Genomic DNA, 13,867 nt, shown 5'->3' with positions numbered 1-13,867 from the left:
GATCTATGCATGGGCGTTTTGTTTCTATCTGAACAGTGTATCTTCAGTTTGAAGAAGGGTGCAATTCAATGGATAACTTGGTTATGCCATGTGCTTAGTTACAAATACAATGAAATGAGGGACAAAATGAGGTAAAATTTTGCTAAATTTTTGGCTGAATGTCTCACTGGTAGCCTAATATACCTGAAACTTGGATGAGTCTTCCGGAAAATGGTTCAAGTTATTGACCCATGAGTGACCCTTTGACAGGTTAAGAGACAACCTAATTAAGTATACAGCTGATCCGAATGGATTGGCTGATCACCAAGACCCACTCTGGTTAAGGCAATCCCAATATGATCTGCTCCAATCCAAATCCCATAATATTTACCTTAAAACTTAATATGCATCGATTACTAAAGTTGATTTGAATATTTTATTGCTAAATAAATAGTCATAGTTTCAAGTATCATAAAAGTTAGTATTAAGTCATCTTATTCATTATATATGATATTAAAGTCACTTATAGTTTATTTTATTAACAACATATAATATTCTCATAATTTAAAGTTTAGTTTACTAATGGTATGCAATATTCTAATCCAATGGATAAAATTTCATTTCTATCTAAATATTAATTAACATGAATATTGATGGATCTCAATTGTACCTAGTCCAAGATAGCAGACAGCATCAAAGAATTTAATTGAATTCTATATATGGTCAACAGATAAGAAAGCACTATTGCCATCATACTCATATCACATCTTAGAACATCATTACAGAGAGCTCTTTAAGGAAGTCTCATAGTACAAAACTCAAGACACTGATAAACACCTATTTTGATCAGTTGATCTAATTAGCCATACTTCCATCTAGTTGGCATGAACAACAGACAGACCCTAATTTGGCAGAACAAGTTATTCTTCTAACCACCCTAGCTATGTTTTACTTTCTTTGTACAAGATTAGATTAATACGTTCAGCATCTCATTCCATATATCAGGTACCCCAGGAAGGCACCAGTGGCTACAGTCAGAGGTGTAGCCTGTTGGGTTCTGCCTCTGCTGCTCATCCAAAGCCCTGGAGTATACTGATGGATGGGCGTCTCTTCGAAATGCAGACATTCTTGTGATATCATGCAAGTAGACTGGGAAGCTCATTCTCTCTAGTACTGCTTCTAGAATTGGCAATTGTTCAGGAACATGAGGTTGGTGATTGAAGTTCCTCAATGGCTCCCTCTGATTGTAGCATTTCCAGCCATTTTCTCTGCAAGGCACCCAAGTGTTCCTCCAGTTAAAAAACCAACTGATGTTTGTTCAAGTATGAGCAGTGAATCAGTGGAGGCATCTTACCTGTTATGCCTAGGCGAGATGCTCCGAAAAATGACTCGGGTTCGCTTGGGGTCTAGGTTTAAGTCTACCCATCTAGCCCATGTAGTTAGACCCTTCTCATAGGCAACCATTGGGTTCAAGCTTGTGATCATACTGTTTCCCTCCATGTAAAAGTCCACCCTGCAACAACCCACAGTTTGATGATGCAAATAGCCAGGCTGGCAATTATTCAATCTATGCTAATAATATGCCCCAACAATCATGTCCACCTACAAATCAAAGTAATATGAAGCATCCAGGTGCAGCAAGTTTTGACAAGAACAGAATTTAATAAGAGAAAAAGAGAGTGATTGTTGCAGGATCCTCTTACGAGCTCCATTTCCCAGAGTGTGTCCACCAGTGAGCTGAATCAAACACAAGAATATCAACTCCTTTCCAGAATTTTGCATTCTCTTCAATCAAATCCAAGTGCAGAATTCTTTTGTTTTGGGGTCCTTCCTTCATTTCAACCAGATATGGAGCCCAAGAAAACTCAATTGACATTTCAAAATCCTGCAAGTATGAGCATGTTACTACTAGATAGATAGTGAAAATCAATCTGTACAGGGAGAAACTGAAACTACAGGAGACTATCTCTGCACAAACATCCTACCAAGGCATGGAAGGCCATAGATGGACCATTATAGGCAACTGTCTTCAGCTCAGTAGGAATAACTGCTTCCACAAGGCACACAAGAGACTCCCATTGATTCCTCATTATGGAATCTCCTACCAGCATTATCCTTTTCCTTCTCATCCTTGCAAGAAAATCCAATGCATCAAACCTGAATCATGGTAACAATTTCTAATTAATAACTTCATATTTCTCAGAGGCTGCAAGAAGTAATACACAAGCAAACAGAAACAGGAACACCCATTTTCAATTTATATCAGTTCTGCAGAGAATTTAAAATCCTTAATTAAGATGGTAAAATACATGCTTAATTATTTTCCAATCTTCCAATCACCAAAAAGCTTCAGAATGCCAAAATTCTGGGCTCCTCAAGAGACTTATCTTTCATTTACCTGGGAATTGAACATCCATGAGGCTTCCACTTCCACTTCTCATAGTCAGAATCTGGCCGACCATTTCTCTGGCAGCTCACCGGAGTACTAAGATAAGGACATGTTGTATCATAAAGAGGGTACGATTGATCATAAACCCATTTCCCCTCAGTCATATCACAGCTGTTCATGGAGGTCGGCTGACCTTGAACCATGTTTACTTCATTGTCTTTTTCTTCCAACCATGAGTCCTTCCCTAGGCTGGACTGAGAGCATTCTCCATTGAAGAATCTCAGAGAGAGGATGAATACGAAGAAGAGAAACCAAGTGTTGGGTGTAATTTCACCCATTGAAGTTATAGAGAAGTTGTTAGAAGAAACTAAGAGGGGGATTGGTTGAGTAATAATATTGTGTGAGACTGTCCTGTCCCATAACCCAAACCAAGGGCCAAAGGGCCTCACCACTTATATGTCTCCTAAGTTGACTAGATGTAATTCATTTCGGCATGAGTTACGCCGTGAGCTGGACCATGTGATGCAACTTTTTCTTTATTTACCTGAAGCCATGATTTCCTGCAATTGATTTTGTTGGCCACGAGAGAGAGAGAGATAGAGTCTGAAACAGTGAAATGTAGGTGGTTTACCAAAGCCCCGTGATACAAGGTTGTACTAAGGGCATGCGCATGATTGTTGTTTTTCAATGTCAAGAAAAGAAAGGGATGACCACTTGTGAGCGTATGAAGAAGATGATCAGCAGAATAATGGGGAGAAGTGGTGCCCCTTCAATGGGGCCGGGGGATCCATCATGTATTTCTATTCTAATCAAGCCAAGCATTACGTTAATGGCACCTTCCAGTGGTCCCGTAAAGGGTGTCAATGGACCGGTTTTGGATTGGACCCCGTCCAAACCAAAATCAATTTAGTCGGGTTGGACGGACCAATAAGGCATATTGAATTGAACCAGTCTTGACTTAATGGTCTAAAGTGTTTATTGGATTGGATTGGACCTGGTCCATCTATAATGAATCTATTTGAACTGGGTTGGATTGAGCCAATATATGGTCCATTGGTAGAAGATATATAAGAAGACCAGGTTTGAGTTAGAACCAATCTAAATTAAAATAAATTTGAACAGATTGCATGATCTATATATTAAATTAGACCGGTCCAAAATGGTCCAAAATATTCATTGGACTGGATGGAACATGATCCATTTATAATAGACTCATATTGAACTGGACCAGATTAGACAAAATATAATCCAATTGACACCCCTACCCCGTAACCCGAGTCGACAATGAGCCAGGGCCAAGTTTAGCACCTGCGTTAAGGAGGATAGCTTGGGTCCAGGCCTGGCCCTGCCTACACAGCTACACTCCGAGCCTGGCCCTACACCGGTCTAGGTGGGGCTTCTGGTCTTATAAATGATATAATATAATAAATAATAATTTAATATTATACGTTATATGAAAACTGCCAATGTTAAGACCGTGTCCAATCTACCTCTCTTAAGACCCACATAATTGGGACCAACATTAGGTAATGGCTAGGGTGCAACTTGGGTCGAATAGGATTAGAAATTTGTTAAAGTTTGAATGGGCCATTAAGCCCGAAATCCCGAGCCCGATGTAGGGTAAGTTCTTCAAATCGGATACCTGACTTACTAGTACTGACCTATAATAGGACACATATGTTAGTCATGTGTCCTAAACCCAATAATGTAATACCATTAGAAGGGGAACTCTTTGTACTGTTTACATTTATTATTAATAAATGGACATTTTACATTCATATATTTTTCTTATAATTTACATGAATAGTCTAAAGTATCTATATCAAGAAATTATTTAAGTGTGAAAAGAATTTGAGATATATTTATTTTGGTACAAGATTTTTAAATAGTTCTTAGTGGAAAAATTATCGTTACGGCTTTGATAATCTAGATAGATTGATACATATTATGTTTGCCTACGGGGTTTTGAATTTCAAATTACTTGTATGGAAACATTGAAGCAAATATGTGAACAATAAGGACCGACCTAATCCGACCAAATTGATCAACACAGACCGACCCAATTCAAGTCAACTGGGTTTTTTTCAGCACCGGTTGGTTTCGGGTTATAAAAAATCATAAACCGATGATTTAGTCTGGTTTCAATTTTCATGTGTGAAAATTAAAACCGGCCTGATTTGAACCGATTTAGTAGTTAGTTCCTAGTTAGTAGTTACAATCTACTTAGTTCCTACTTAACTAAGTTGTCTCTATCCTAGTTACAACCTAATTTAATTTTTAGTTTTCTAGTTAGGAATGACATTAATGGCAAGTATTGTAAGACAAGGAATCTCTAGTCCTACTCTCTACACCTTTCCTCCTTGAGATGATAGCTTCTTGCATTTTTTGAAAAAGTTTAAAGAAAAGAATCAAATGATCCTAGTTTCTAAGGTCTTTTACACCAAATAGGCAACCAATTACAATTAGAATTAGGTGTCATTTTTTACATATATTAGAAGGCTTCTTGAAATATACAAATTTCAGTCTTCTTTCTCTAATACAATTTGACTTTCTATTTTCTTGATAACTTCTAACTTGGTCCGCCCCCCTTAACCCCTCAAACTCTGTTCCCTCCACAACTGGATCCATGGATGGGTCACAAACATTGAAGAAATGTTGGTTTCCTTTGGGAATGTAGAGCCATAAATGAACACTTGAACAACAACTGAGTCACCACTAAGTAGAGCCGAAACCGAATTAAACCGATTAGGTCGATTTTGCTTAACACAGGGTCGGTTTTGGTTTCAATTTCAGGTAACCCGACTAGGTCGAATCGGTTGAAAAAACATCAATAAACTGATCCAACCCGATCCGTAAACAGCCCTAATGAACAAGTTCACTAAACTTGACTTATTAATAGAATAATTACATGGAATATTTTGTCAATAACCGATTTTATCATTACAATTGTGTGGATGATCCTTAGACTTAAGACATCATGGCTATCTTATGCAAGAGCAAATACTTGTACCCTAATGAGGTGATATAAGCATACACATGTTGTCAATATATGGTGACTTGTACATTGAAGTATGTAAATGTACAAAATGGAATTTGTATTTATCCATGAGGAGAGAGAATGTCCTATGCAACTAAGATTGATGTGATTTAGTAAGTCTTTGGCAAGGCAAAAGAGTTCCAAGTGTTATTATATGAGTCGTCATTAATTCAATAGGGCATATAATTGAGTCAATAGGGTTTGACATATTTACCATGACCCTTTACTCTTTCGAGAAATTGTATAATAGAAAGATCCTATTACATGATAATTATACATGGAAAGGTTTAATATGCCAAATTCAAATTATTAAGGTAGTCATGACTAGACCAGTTCATGGGTTGGGTAGCCCAATGGGCTTGTTCGGCCTGACCCATTCTAAATCGGACTTGAATAAAGTTTTAAGCCCGTAGGCTCAGGCTCTAAAAATTGGGCCTGACTATTTTTTCAGGTTGGACTTGAGCTTTTCTAAATAAGGTAAGCTTCATAGTATTATATATAATAAAAATAAGATATATATTATATAATAATAAAATTAGTTGTGAAAAAAGTATTATATAATATAATATATAGAACATTATATAAAATAATGTATTATTAATGATATACTATTAATATAATATTAAGCATCTACTTTGATCGGGCTTTGGGCTTTATATAGGGCCAAACTCGAGTTTAAGATTTAGGCTCAATGGTTAGTTGGGCTTGGGCTTAGGCTTGGTTATTTTCTATTTATAAAGAGATAAAGTTCGAACCAAACTTGGCCTGGCCCAACCCTTGAACAAGTCTAGTCATGACATACTGATAAGTGTCACTAATGACATGTGAAACTCTTGTAAATAAAGGTCAATTGTTCACATTTAAGAGAGAATTAAAAGAGTTTTAATTTAACTTAATTGAAAGAGGAGTTCCATTTGGGATAATGAACAGTTTAATATCATGTGTCGCTGTGGAATAGTGTTGAACCTAAGAGGTCACACACATTAAGGAGCAAAATGTAAACAAAGTATGAGTCTGATCACTAAGATCTAGGAGTCTTAGTGGAGGGGCCTAATTGCAATCAGGAATGGCCATTTTCCCCATCCTCCATGGGTACTTGACTTCCCTGACCTAATGGGGTCGGGCATGGGGAATGAGGTTCCTACCCCACCCTGACCCCGATTATATATATATATATATATATATATGTTTTAAAATTTTTATTTATTTTAAGTAAATTTATTTTTTTAAAATACTATTAGTTAAAAAAATTCAGAGATTTGGGTTTCCATAGGGAATCTAAGATGGGGATTTATTTCAAAATCAGGGTTGGAGAAGAGATTGGCTGAGTAGGGAGATATTCCCAATGCAAGGCTCTAAAGGCTGCTCAAATGGGTGTTGCCTTAATGGAAGCCAAACTCGTTGGGGACGGGGAATATGATCCTAATTGCAATTATCCAAACCTTATGAGATAAGTTTCCTAATTGAAAATAGAACAGAACTCTATATAAGGAATGCATGGGGCGCCCTTAGGGTTTAAGATAAAAGCTTTTAATGCTGCAATTCTAAACCCTAGAAACATATAGATTGCTAGCACATTTTTGGAGCCACCCCTTACTCTCCCTCTTCCTCTCTCTTGGATCAGACTCTATGAAAGGTTTAGGAGCTTTGATCAATTATTTCTTTGTGTGGAGAATCTTCAAAGCCAAACAATTGTGAGGTTGCGAAAAGGGAACCAAAGCAATTCTTTGCACACCTTTATTGGAAATCGATCTAAATGGAGGTATACAATTTTTTATTTATTTTAATTAGGGTTTTATGTATTACTATGGATGTGATCTAGAGATGGTAATTTGACCCATTCCCTTAAGGCCCCACCCCAGTCGAGCGGGGTTTTTTATCATTGACCGGGGTTTGGGGAAACCCGAAACTCTAGGAATTGAGGACGGTGCGAGGTTGGTATTTGTCCACCCCACCTTGACCCCGGCCCCAAACCTGCCCTGACTATAGTATATAGCATACCATAATATTATATTATATAGGGAAAATTCTCAATTAGTATCTATACTTTGAGCTTAGTGCCAATTTGGCCTCAGAACTTTAAAAGGAGACAATTCAATAACCAACTTTCAAAAGGTACCAATCTATTACCTGCCACTAACTAGCATTTAAGTGGCATGTAAAAAGATACAAATGCCCTTTAGTTATTATCTAATTTTCTTTATCAACCATCCATCTTCATATTTTCTTCTATTTCTTTAACTGACTCAGGTTTAGTTTTCTCTTCAGTCTCTTCCCCATGATGGTGACTCTCAAGCTTCTCCTCTTCGAGCTGTTTTACCTGATTTTTTTTTTTCTCAACAGAAGACTAATAACTTACTCTGCTCCACACCCTCCTCAAACTTATTTTTCTCTGCAGCCTCCTTGCCACTATTAAGTTGTTGCAATTCAAACCCAACAGTCTCTGTAATAGAGGTCACAGTTTCCTGATTGATGATTGCTTCTTTGTAGTTAATTGTTTCATGTTACCGGGCTGTTGTAATTCATGTTCAACAGCTTCCCTAACCATAATTTGAGATTTTGGACTTTCTTCTACTTCCACAGAAGATACTAATTCATTTTGCTTCTCTACCTTCTCACTGTCAAGATGTTGCAATTTCAACTCAACAGTCTCTGTAAGTTTCCTGATTGGATTTACTGAATAAAACTAATAGAACTTTACGCCAACATTTCGAGATTTCGTCCAATGCATTACAACCAATTCCAATTTTCCACTAATTAATTTTGCTGGTATATGAATTCAGAAAAAAAAATTGATGAACAAAGCACATGATTCCATACTTTCGGGCAATCGGGCGCTTATCAACGGAGAACTTAAGAGTTGTCTCAAAAGGCTACTTCACTGCATCCTAGTCCTCCAGTTCACAGAAACCTCAATGATTTGATCAGATACCGCACGGTTTCCGTCAATACAGTTTCTTGCGGTCTATTTAGTAGCATAACAAGTACTATCACGGCCTCACTCGCCTTCGACAGGGGCACCGATTCCAACGGAACAAGAGAAATCAAAATGGAGAGTAGCGAAGATAGAGCACCAATAGCATCGGAGTCTAGAGTCTCAGAAGCATTCGTTAATAGCTGTTATCACTGCAGCGAAATAGGCAGGTGGAGTAAAGGGGAGACCTTCGTCTTGGAGCATGGCTCTCATGGTGGCCGTAGAAGCGCAGAGGTGACGGTACTAAGGAGCGGAGGATTTACCGTATCGTTCCATTAGTCTCTGACAGAGGTCTGTATTTCTGTCGAAGGTATCGTTTGCAACTTCTACCTCTTCTCCATCTTTGCCTTCCGTGGCGTCCATGTCTTTTACTGGTTTCTTCTTCATTGTTGTTGAAGAGCTCAACACCTCAACTTCAACGTTTTGGCAGCCAGGAGGATCAGAGTTCAAAGTTCGAATTATTAATGGCTTCCAAGCTGTTCCAATTCCAACTCTATTTGAGTATTTCACGTTTCTCCTCAATTGAAAGCTTTCCATGGTATCACCATGGTTGGAAGGCATTTCCTCGACATTGCAAGTCCTCTTTACACAAGATTTATCTCCCTTTTGAACACTCAATTCTTCAAATTCGACTAGTTTCACACCGCTTGAAGAACCACCATCGTATTCTGGAACTGGTTTTTCCTCGACAATAGGCTCCGTTTCCATTGCTTCATGCAAGATCCTGTTCTACGAGATCATCAGAAGTAGAATCTGCTCCATTGACAAAAACATAAGAAGCATCGGCGTCGTCCTTGGCATTGGCATCAATCTCTTCTGCACCGTCATGCACAATGCAATTGTATTCAGAACCGATCTTCCCAGCGTCCCAAAAGAAAAGTTGAATGTAGGATTTGGTGTTTGTGATTGGCTCTGTTTTAACTTCTTAGAAGAAGATGATGAATAGCGTTCTATTTTTAAGGGTAATTTTGATATTTTTAAGTTTTAAGAGGCAAATATTTCATTTGATACACATAGCTGATGGTCTGTAAATGCAGGTACTGGATTGACATGTTTTAAAAGTTTGGATACTGAATCCTTACATTTTAAAGTTTGGGATCAAAGTGGCACTAGACCCAAATTATAAAGTACTATTCAGAAAGTTTCCCTATTATATAGATATATAACTGTTAATATATGTTATAATTATAATATTATATATTTTTATACTATATTATATTACATAATATAAAATAGTTTTAGGTAAATTTAAAAAAATAAATTTTTAAGTATACAAGTAGGAATGATTGGGGCGAAGTGGAGTAAATTTGGGGATCCCCATTCCCCATGGGGATGGGATGTAGATAGGATTTCTAGCCCTGCCAAGGTTCGGAGTAGGGCATTTGAATTTAGGGTCGGGGACGAGGTAGGCAAAAACCAGCTCGCACCGCCCTATTTCCATTCCTAACGTGATCTTGGTTTTATCAAATTTCTTGAAAATTTTAAATTTCCATTGCAAAATAATTTAAGAAACCACTATCTCTTTATTGCAAAATAATTTTAAATTTCCATTGCAACTATGCATATTCTTTTGTTTGAGATTAATATAATTTTGGGTTTCTTATTTAGGGTCTGTTTGGTTTATAGTTAAAATTAGAATCAAAATTGGAATGGTCTATTCCTTCCGCATGTTTGGTTTATACAGAAATTGAAATCAGAATTAGAATTAGTTGGAATGGATTCTCATTACTTGGAGGGGGAGGGAATGGCCATGCCCTCAAATGGGGGAATGCCATCCCACCAGGAATGGGAATGAGATTTCGATTCCACCCAACCAAATGGTTGGACCATTCCAATTCCCTATTCCTGTGAAACAAATGGACCATTAACTTAGAAAATTAGATCAGGTTTAATTTGTAATTGATGACCTATATTGAAAGTCTTTGCAGTGAATCTTTTATTTGAATTAAGAAAGTTTAGTATGGACATCATTTGAAGTTGTTTTTTAGATGGCTGCATGCTTGAAATGAGTACTGGTTTTAGGAGTGCAGTTAACTTCTCTCTAAATAATCCGAATGTTTCCTTCAACTTTCGGCCATATCAATTGCTATTTCTACTTTAAACATTTTGGTTGATCAATACAAAAGGTATGAGTTTTCACATCACGTGTGAGAATTACTTCAACTATAATGATTAGACTTTACCCCTACCAAGAAACACCAATTTGATGTTTCTAGAAACGGCCTGTCGCACATGCATTTTTAAGGTATGCCTATTTCAATTATAAATAGCCTCAAGTAACAATTGTATGCCAATTTATATTAATCAAACCAAAACATTTCAGGTATAAAGAGTAATGATACCAAACACCTGGATTAGGTGATTGAGAGGGTGAAGGTGGGATTTGATGATCCCTAGATTCACCAATCAAGCCAACTGGTGCTTTCTAGTAAGAGCATTATGCTAACAAAACTCATCAATGGTTCAAAAAGTGGTCGCAAACAAAGTACCTCACTACTTTATACATCCATAGTACAAAATCATGTATTTCTATGTCAATACCAATAAAAACTAGAAGTACAGACAGGCCCAATGCAGATTTTTGATTTCCATTAGCAGATTAATTTGGATTTGATATACAAGAAATCAGATTGGCACCCCACAACCCCATCCACCTGTGTATTGTGAACATCTCAAGTATGAGAGTTGTTCCCAATGCATGCTGAGATGTGCATGTGGGGTGCCAATCTGATCTCATGCTAGAACTAGATGACTTAAACCTTCCTACTATTGAGAGAGTCTGGATCTCCTGCTCACAATAATTCTGTTCATGTTTACCTACATATTATCGCAGCCGCACATAGAGAACATCTCATCCTCCTACATATTATTATGCATGAGGTAATGTCTTATGATTAAAAGTGGGCAGAATTATTGTGGGTATGAGATCGGGAGTCCTATTTTGATTGAATTGGTATGTATCCATCAAAAATCAAAATTTAAACAGCGCCTCTTAAAACCTAGGTGTTTAGAGATGACTTTGAGTAAGGCTATATGCAGCTGGCCTACTTGAGCCCAATCCGAACTTTTGCATGAATTAGGCTCAACCTGAAAGCTCGGGCTCAACCATAACTCATGTTGGGCTTGGGTAACTGGAGCTCAGATCGGGTCTGATCCAATCCTACCCAACTCAAATCTGACCCACCTTCTATGACTTGCACCGGAACCAAAACAAATATTTGTTTTCAGCTAAAAAAAAACCCATATAAAGTAAGCCCATCCAATCTCACCCCAGCCTGTATAAGTCCGAACCCGACTTTAACTATGTTGGATTTAATTTGGGCTGGGCTTTGCCAGATCCAACTGGCCTGATTCTCTTGTAACGTGAACTATGCAATTCCTAAAAATGGTTGAGACCCGTTGAAAAGTAATTAAATTCTCAACTTAACCCGACCCAAGTTGCACCCCAAAGTTCAACTATTTAGAGTTGGGGTGAGGTTTACTGCATCCCAACCCAATCCAACCTGAGTTGCAAGATTATCACTCGATTCTATGACACTTGGGTCATTTGCTAAAACCTAACTTATATGGCTTGGGTATCACTAACACCCCCCTATAATTTGTAATTGCTTTATTTACGCGGGCCTTAGCAGAACTTTTGAGAAATTCGACAAAAACTTTCTTTTCGTTGAGGGGTGTTAACGGTATTCAAAAATTCGATTTCGAATTCAATATTTGATATAATCGAATTGAATTCAGATAATTTGAATATTTAAACGGTCGAATTCGGATATCCTATTTTTATCAAATAGTTAATTGGATTCGAATTCGGATATGACCTGATTTGATTTGATAAATATCCGAATTCAATTGATTATTTAATTCTTATATAATATATAATATATAATATTTTATATAATTTATATATAATAATTAAGTTACATAAATATAATTTATATATTTATATACTTTATATCAATAAAATATTTATTTTATATATTTATTAATTATATAAAATAATTAATTAATCGAATTCAAATCGAATCGAATTGAATTTAGATATCAAATTTTCTAATCAAATTTGAATTCGGATATTGCTTGATTCAATTCGAATTCAACCCGTTTACACCCCTACTTTCGTTACCTTCTCAAATGGAAAATATTAGATTGATGCACCGTTATACCTTTTATAAATTATTTTATGTACAAAAGCTTTCCATTCTATCATTTTACATACAAAATTATTGAAATAACTCTGTTTTAACTCAACAAAAATGTTAGTAGATGATTGTCAAAGTAGGTTCTTGTCAAATTAAAATAGGGTTATTTTAGTAATTTTGTATGTAAAATAAATTATAAAAGGGTAGAATGGGCATTTGAAAAAAATTAGTGCAACAGTCTAACATTTTCCGTATGGAAAGGTGATGGAAGTGAGGTTTTTGTCCAGTTCCTCAAAAGTTCAGGGGAATTATTTATTAAAGTGAAACTATAGGGGAGGTTTGTATGATTGTCAAAAACTTCATAGGAGGTTTTTGTATTTTATCCTTTAGATTATGGTCATGGACCTGTTCATGGGCCAGATAGCTTAACAAGTTTGCTTGTGGGCTTGGGCTTAAGTATATTTGGAGGCCCATGAGATTAGGGTTGGGCTATAAGTATTAGGCCTGATTATTTTTGGATTAGGGCTAGGCTTTTTGAGATGGTGTTTGGTTTTATGGCCATTAGGGGTGCTTACGGTTCAGTTAACTGAACCATGGGCTCATTTTTGAAACCAAATCGGGGTTACCAGTTTTTAACTAAAACCGAACTGAAGCCAATTGGTTAACCGGTTCGGTTAACCATCGGTTTTTATTGTTTACAATGTATATTATAAAAAATATATAAATATATAATAAAACACTAGAAATATATATAAAATATTATATATTAAATAATAAATAATATATTATATATTATAAATATATATAATGCATATTTATTAATTTATAATGGATAGAAAATATAAAATATATATAATATACATAAATATATATAAAATATATATAAATATATGTATTCCGTCTATTCGGTTAGCTGCCGGTTTTCTATTTTGGTTAACTAAAACCAAAGCAATGTCTTCGATTTTTTAAAATACCAAGCCGATCAATATGATTAACCAAATTTCAGTTCAATTTCGGTCGGTTGGATTTTTCAATTTTTCTTACTCACCCCTAATGGCCATTTATTTGAAAATTGGTGCCAGTTCATGGGTCGAGCTCAAACCCAACTCGAACATTTATAATTAATGAAAACATATATTAGTACCTAATTAGGTAATAACCTGTATTACTATTTTAGTAATTTACTAAGCTACCAACCATCCAGTCCTAACCTTTTCCATTTTCCCCTTCCCATTCCCCATCTTTTGAACTTGGGTGTATATTTGTATCTTGGAAATTAATATTTTTGGCATGCAAAACATGTGATTGGGTAGAAAGTTTAAAAATATAGAATTAGATCTAATATAGAA

At 36.2% G+C, this 13,867-nt stretch overlaps 1 protein-coding gene across 1 annotated transcript; it reads right to left on the bottom strand.

Annotated features, from left to right (window-relative positions):
• Positions 1–710: 710 nt before the first annotated feature.
• Positions 711–2,813, bottom strand: TBL36 (TRICHOME BIREFRINGENCE-LIKE 36). The gene is made up of 5 exons (XM_088967263.1): positions 2,378–2,813; positions 1,965–2,136; positions 1,683–1,864; positions 1,334–1,492; positions 711–1,247 (listed from the first exon to the last, which is right to left on the bottom strand). Exons 1-5 carry the CDS (start codon positions 2,704–2,706, stop codon positions 947–949), a joined length of 1,143 nt encoding a protein of 380 aa, XP_088823389.1. The 5' UTR covers positions 2,707–2,813; the 3' UTR covers positions 711–946.
• Positions 2,814–13,867: the final 11,054 nt, after the last annotated feature.

Source organism: Nelumbo lutea, chromosome 2 (assembly GCF_056320005.1).
Source record: "Nelumbo lutea isolate HS-2025 chromosome 2, American lotus-T2T, whole genome shotgun sequence".
NCBI lineage: Eukaryota > Viridiplantae > Streptophyta > Magnoliopsida > Proteales > Nelumbonaceae > Nelumbo > Nelumbo lutea.
The sequence above is the reverse complement of the archived record's forward strand: the minus strand, read 5'-3'. Positions and strand labels throughout refer to the sequence as shown.

Bases quoted from the DNA above. Each gene is read 5' to 3' on its own strand.
- TBL36 (XM_088967263.1), bottom strand. From the start codon at position 2,706: ATGGGTGAAATTACACCCAACACTTGGTTTCTCTTCTTCGTATTCATC. The intron at 1,865-1,964 runs GTAGGATGTTTG...TCATACTTGCAG, and splicing joins CTATGGCCTTCCATGCCTTG to GATTTTGAAATGTCAATTGA. The intron at 1,493-1,682 runs GTAAGAGGATCC...GGGTTGTTGCAG, and splicing joins CACTCTGGGAAATGGAGCTC to GGTGGACTTTTACATGGAGG.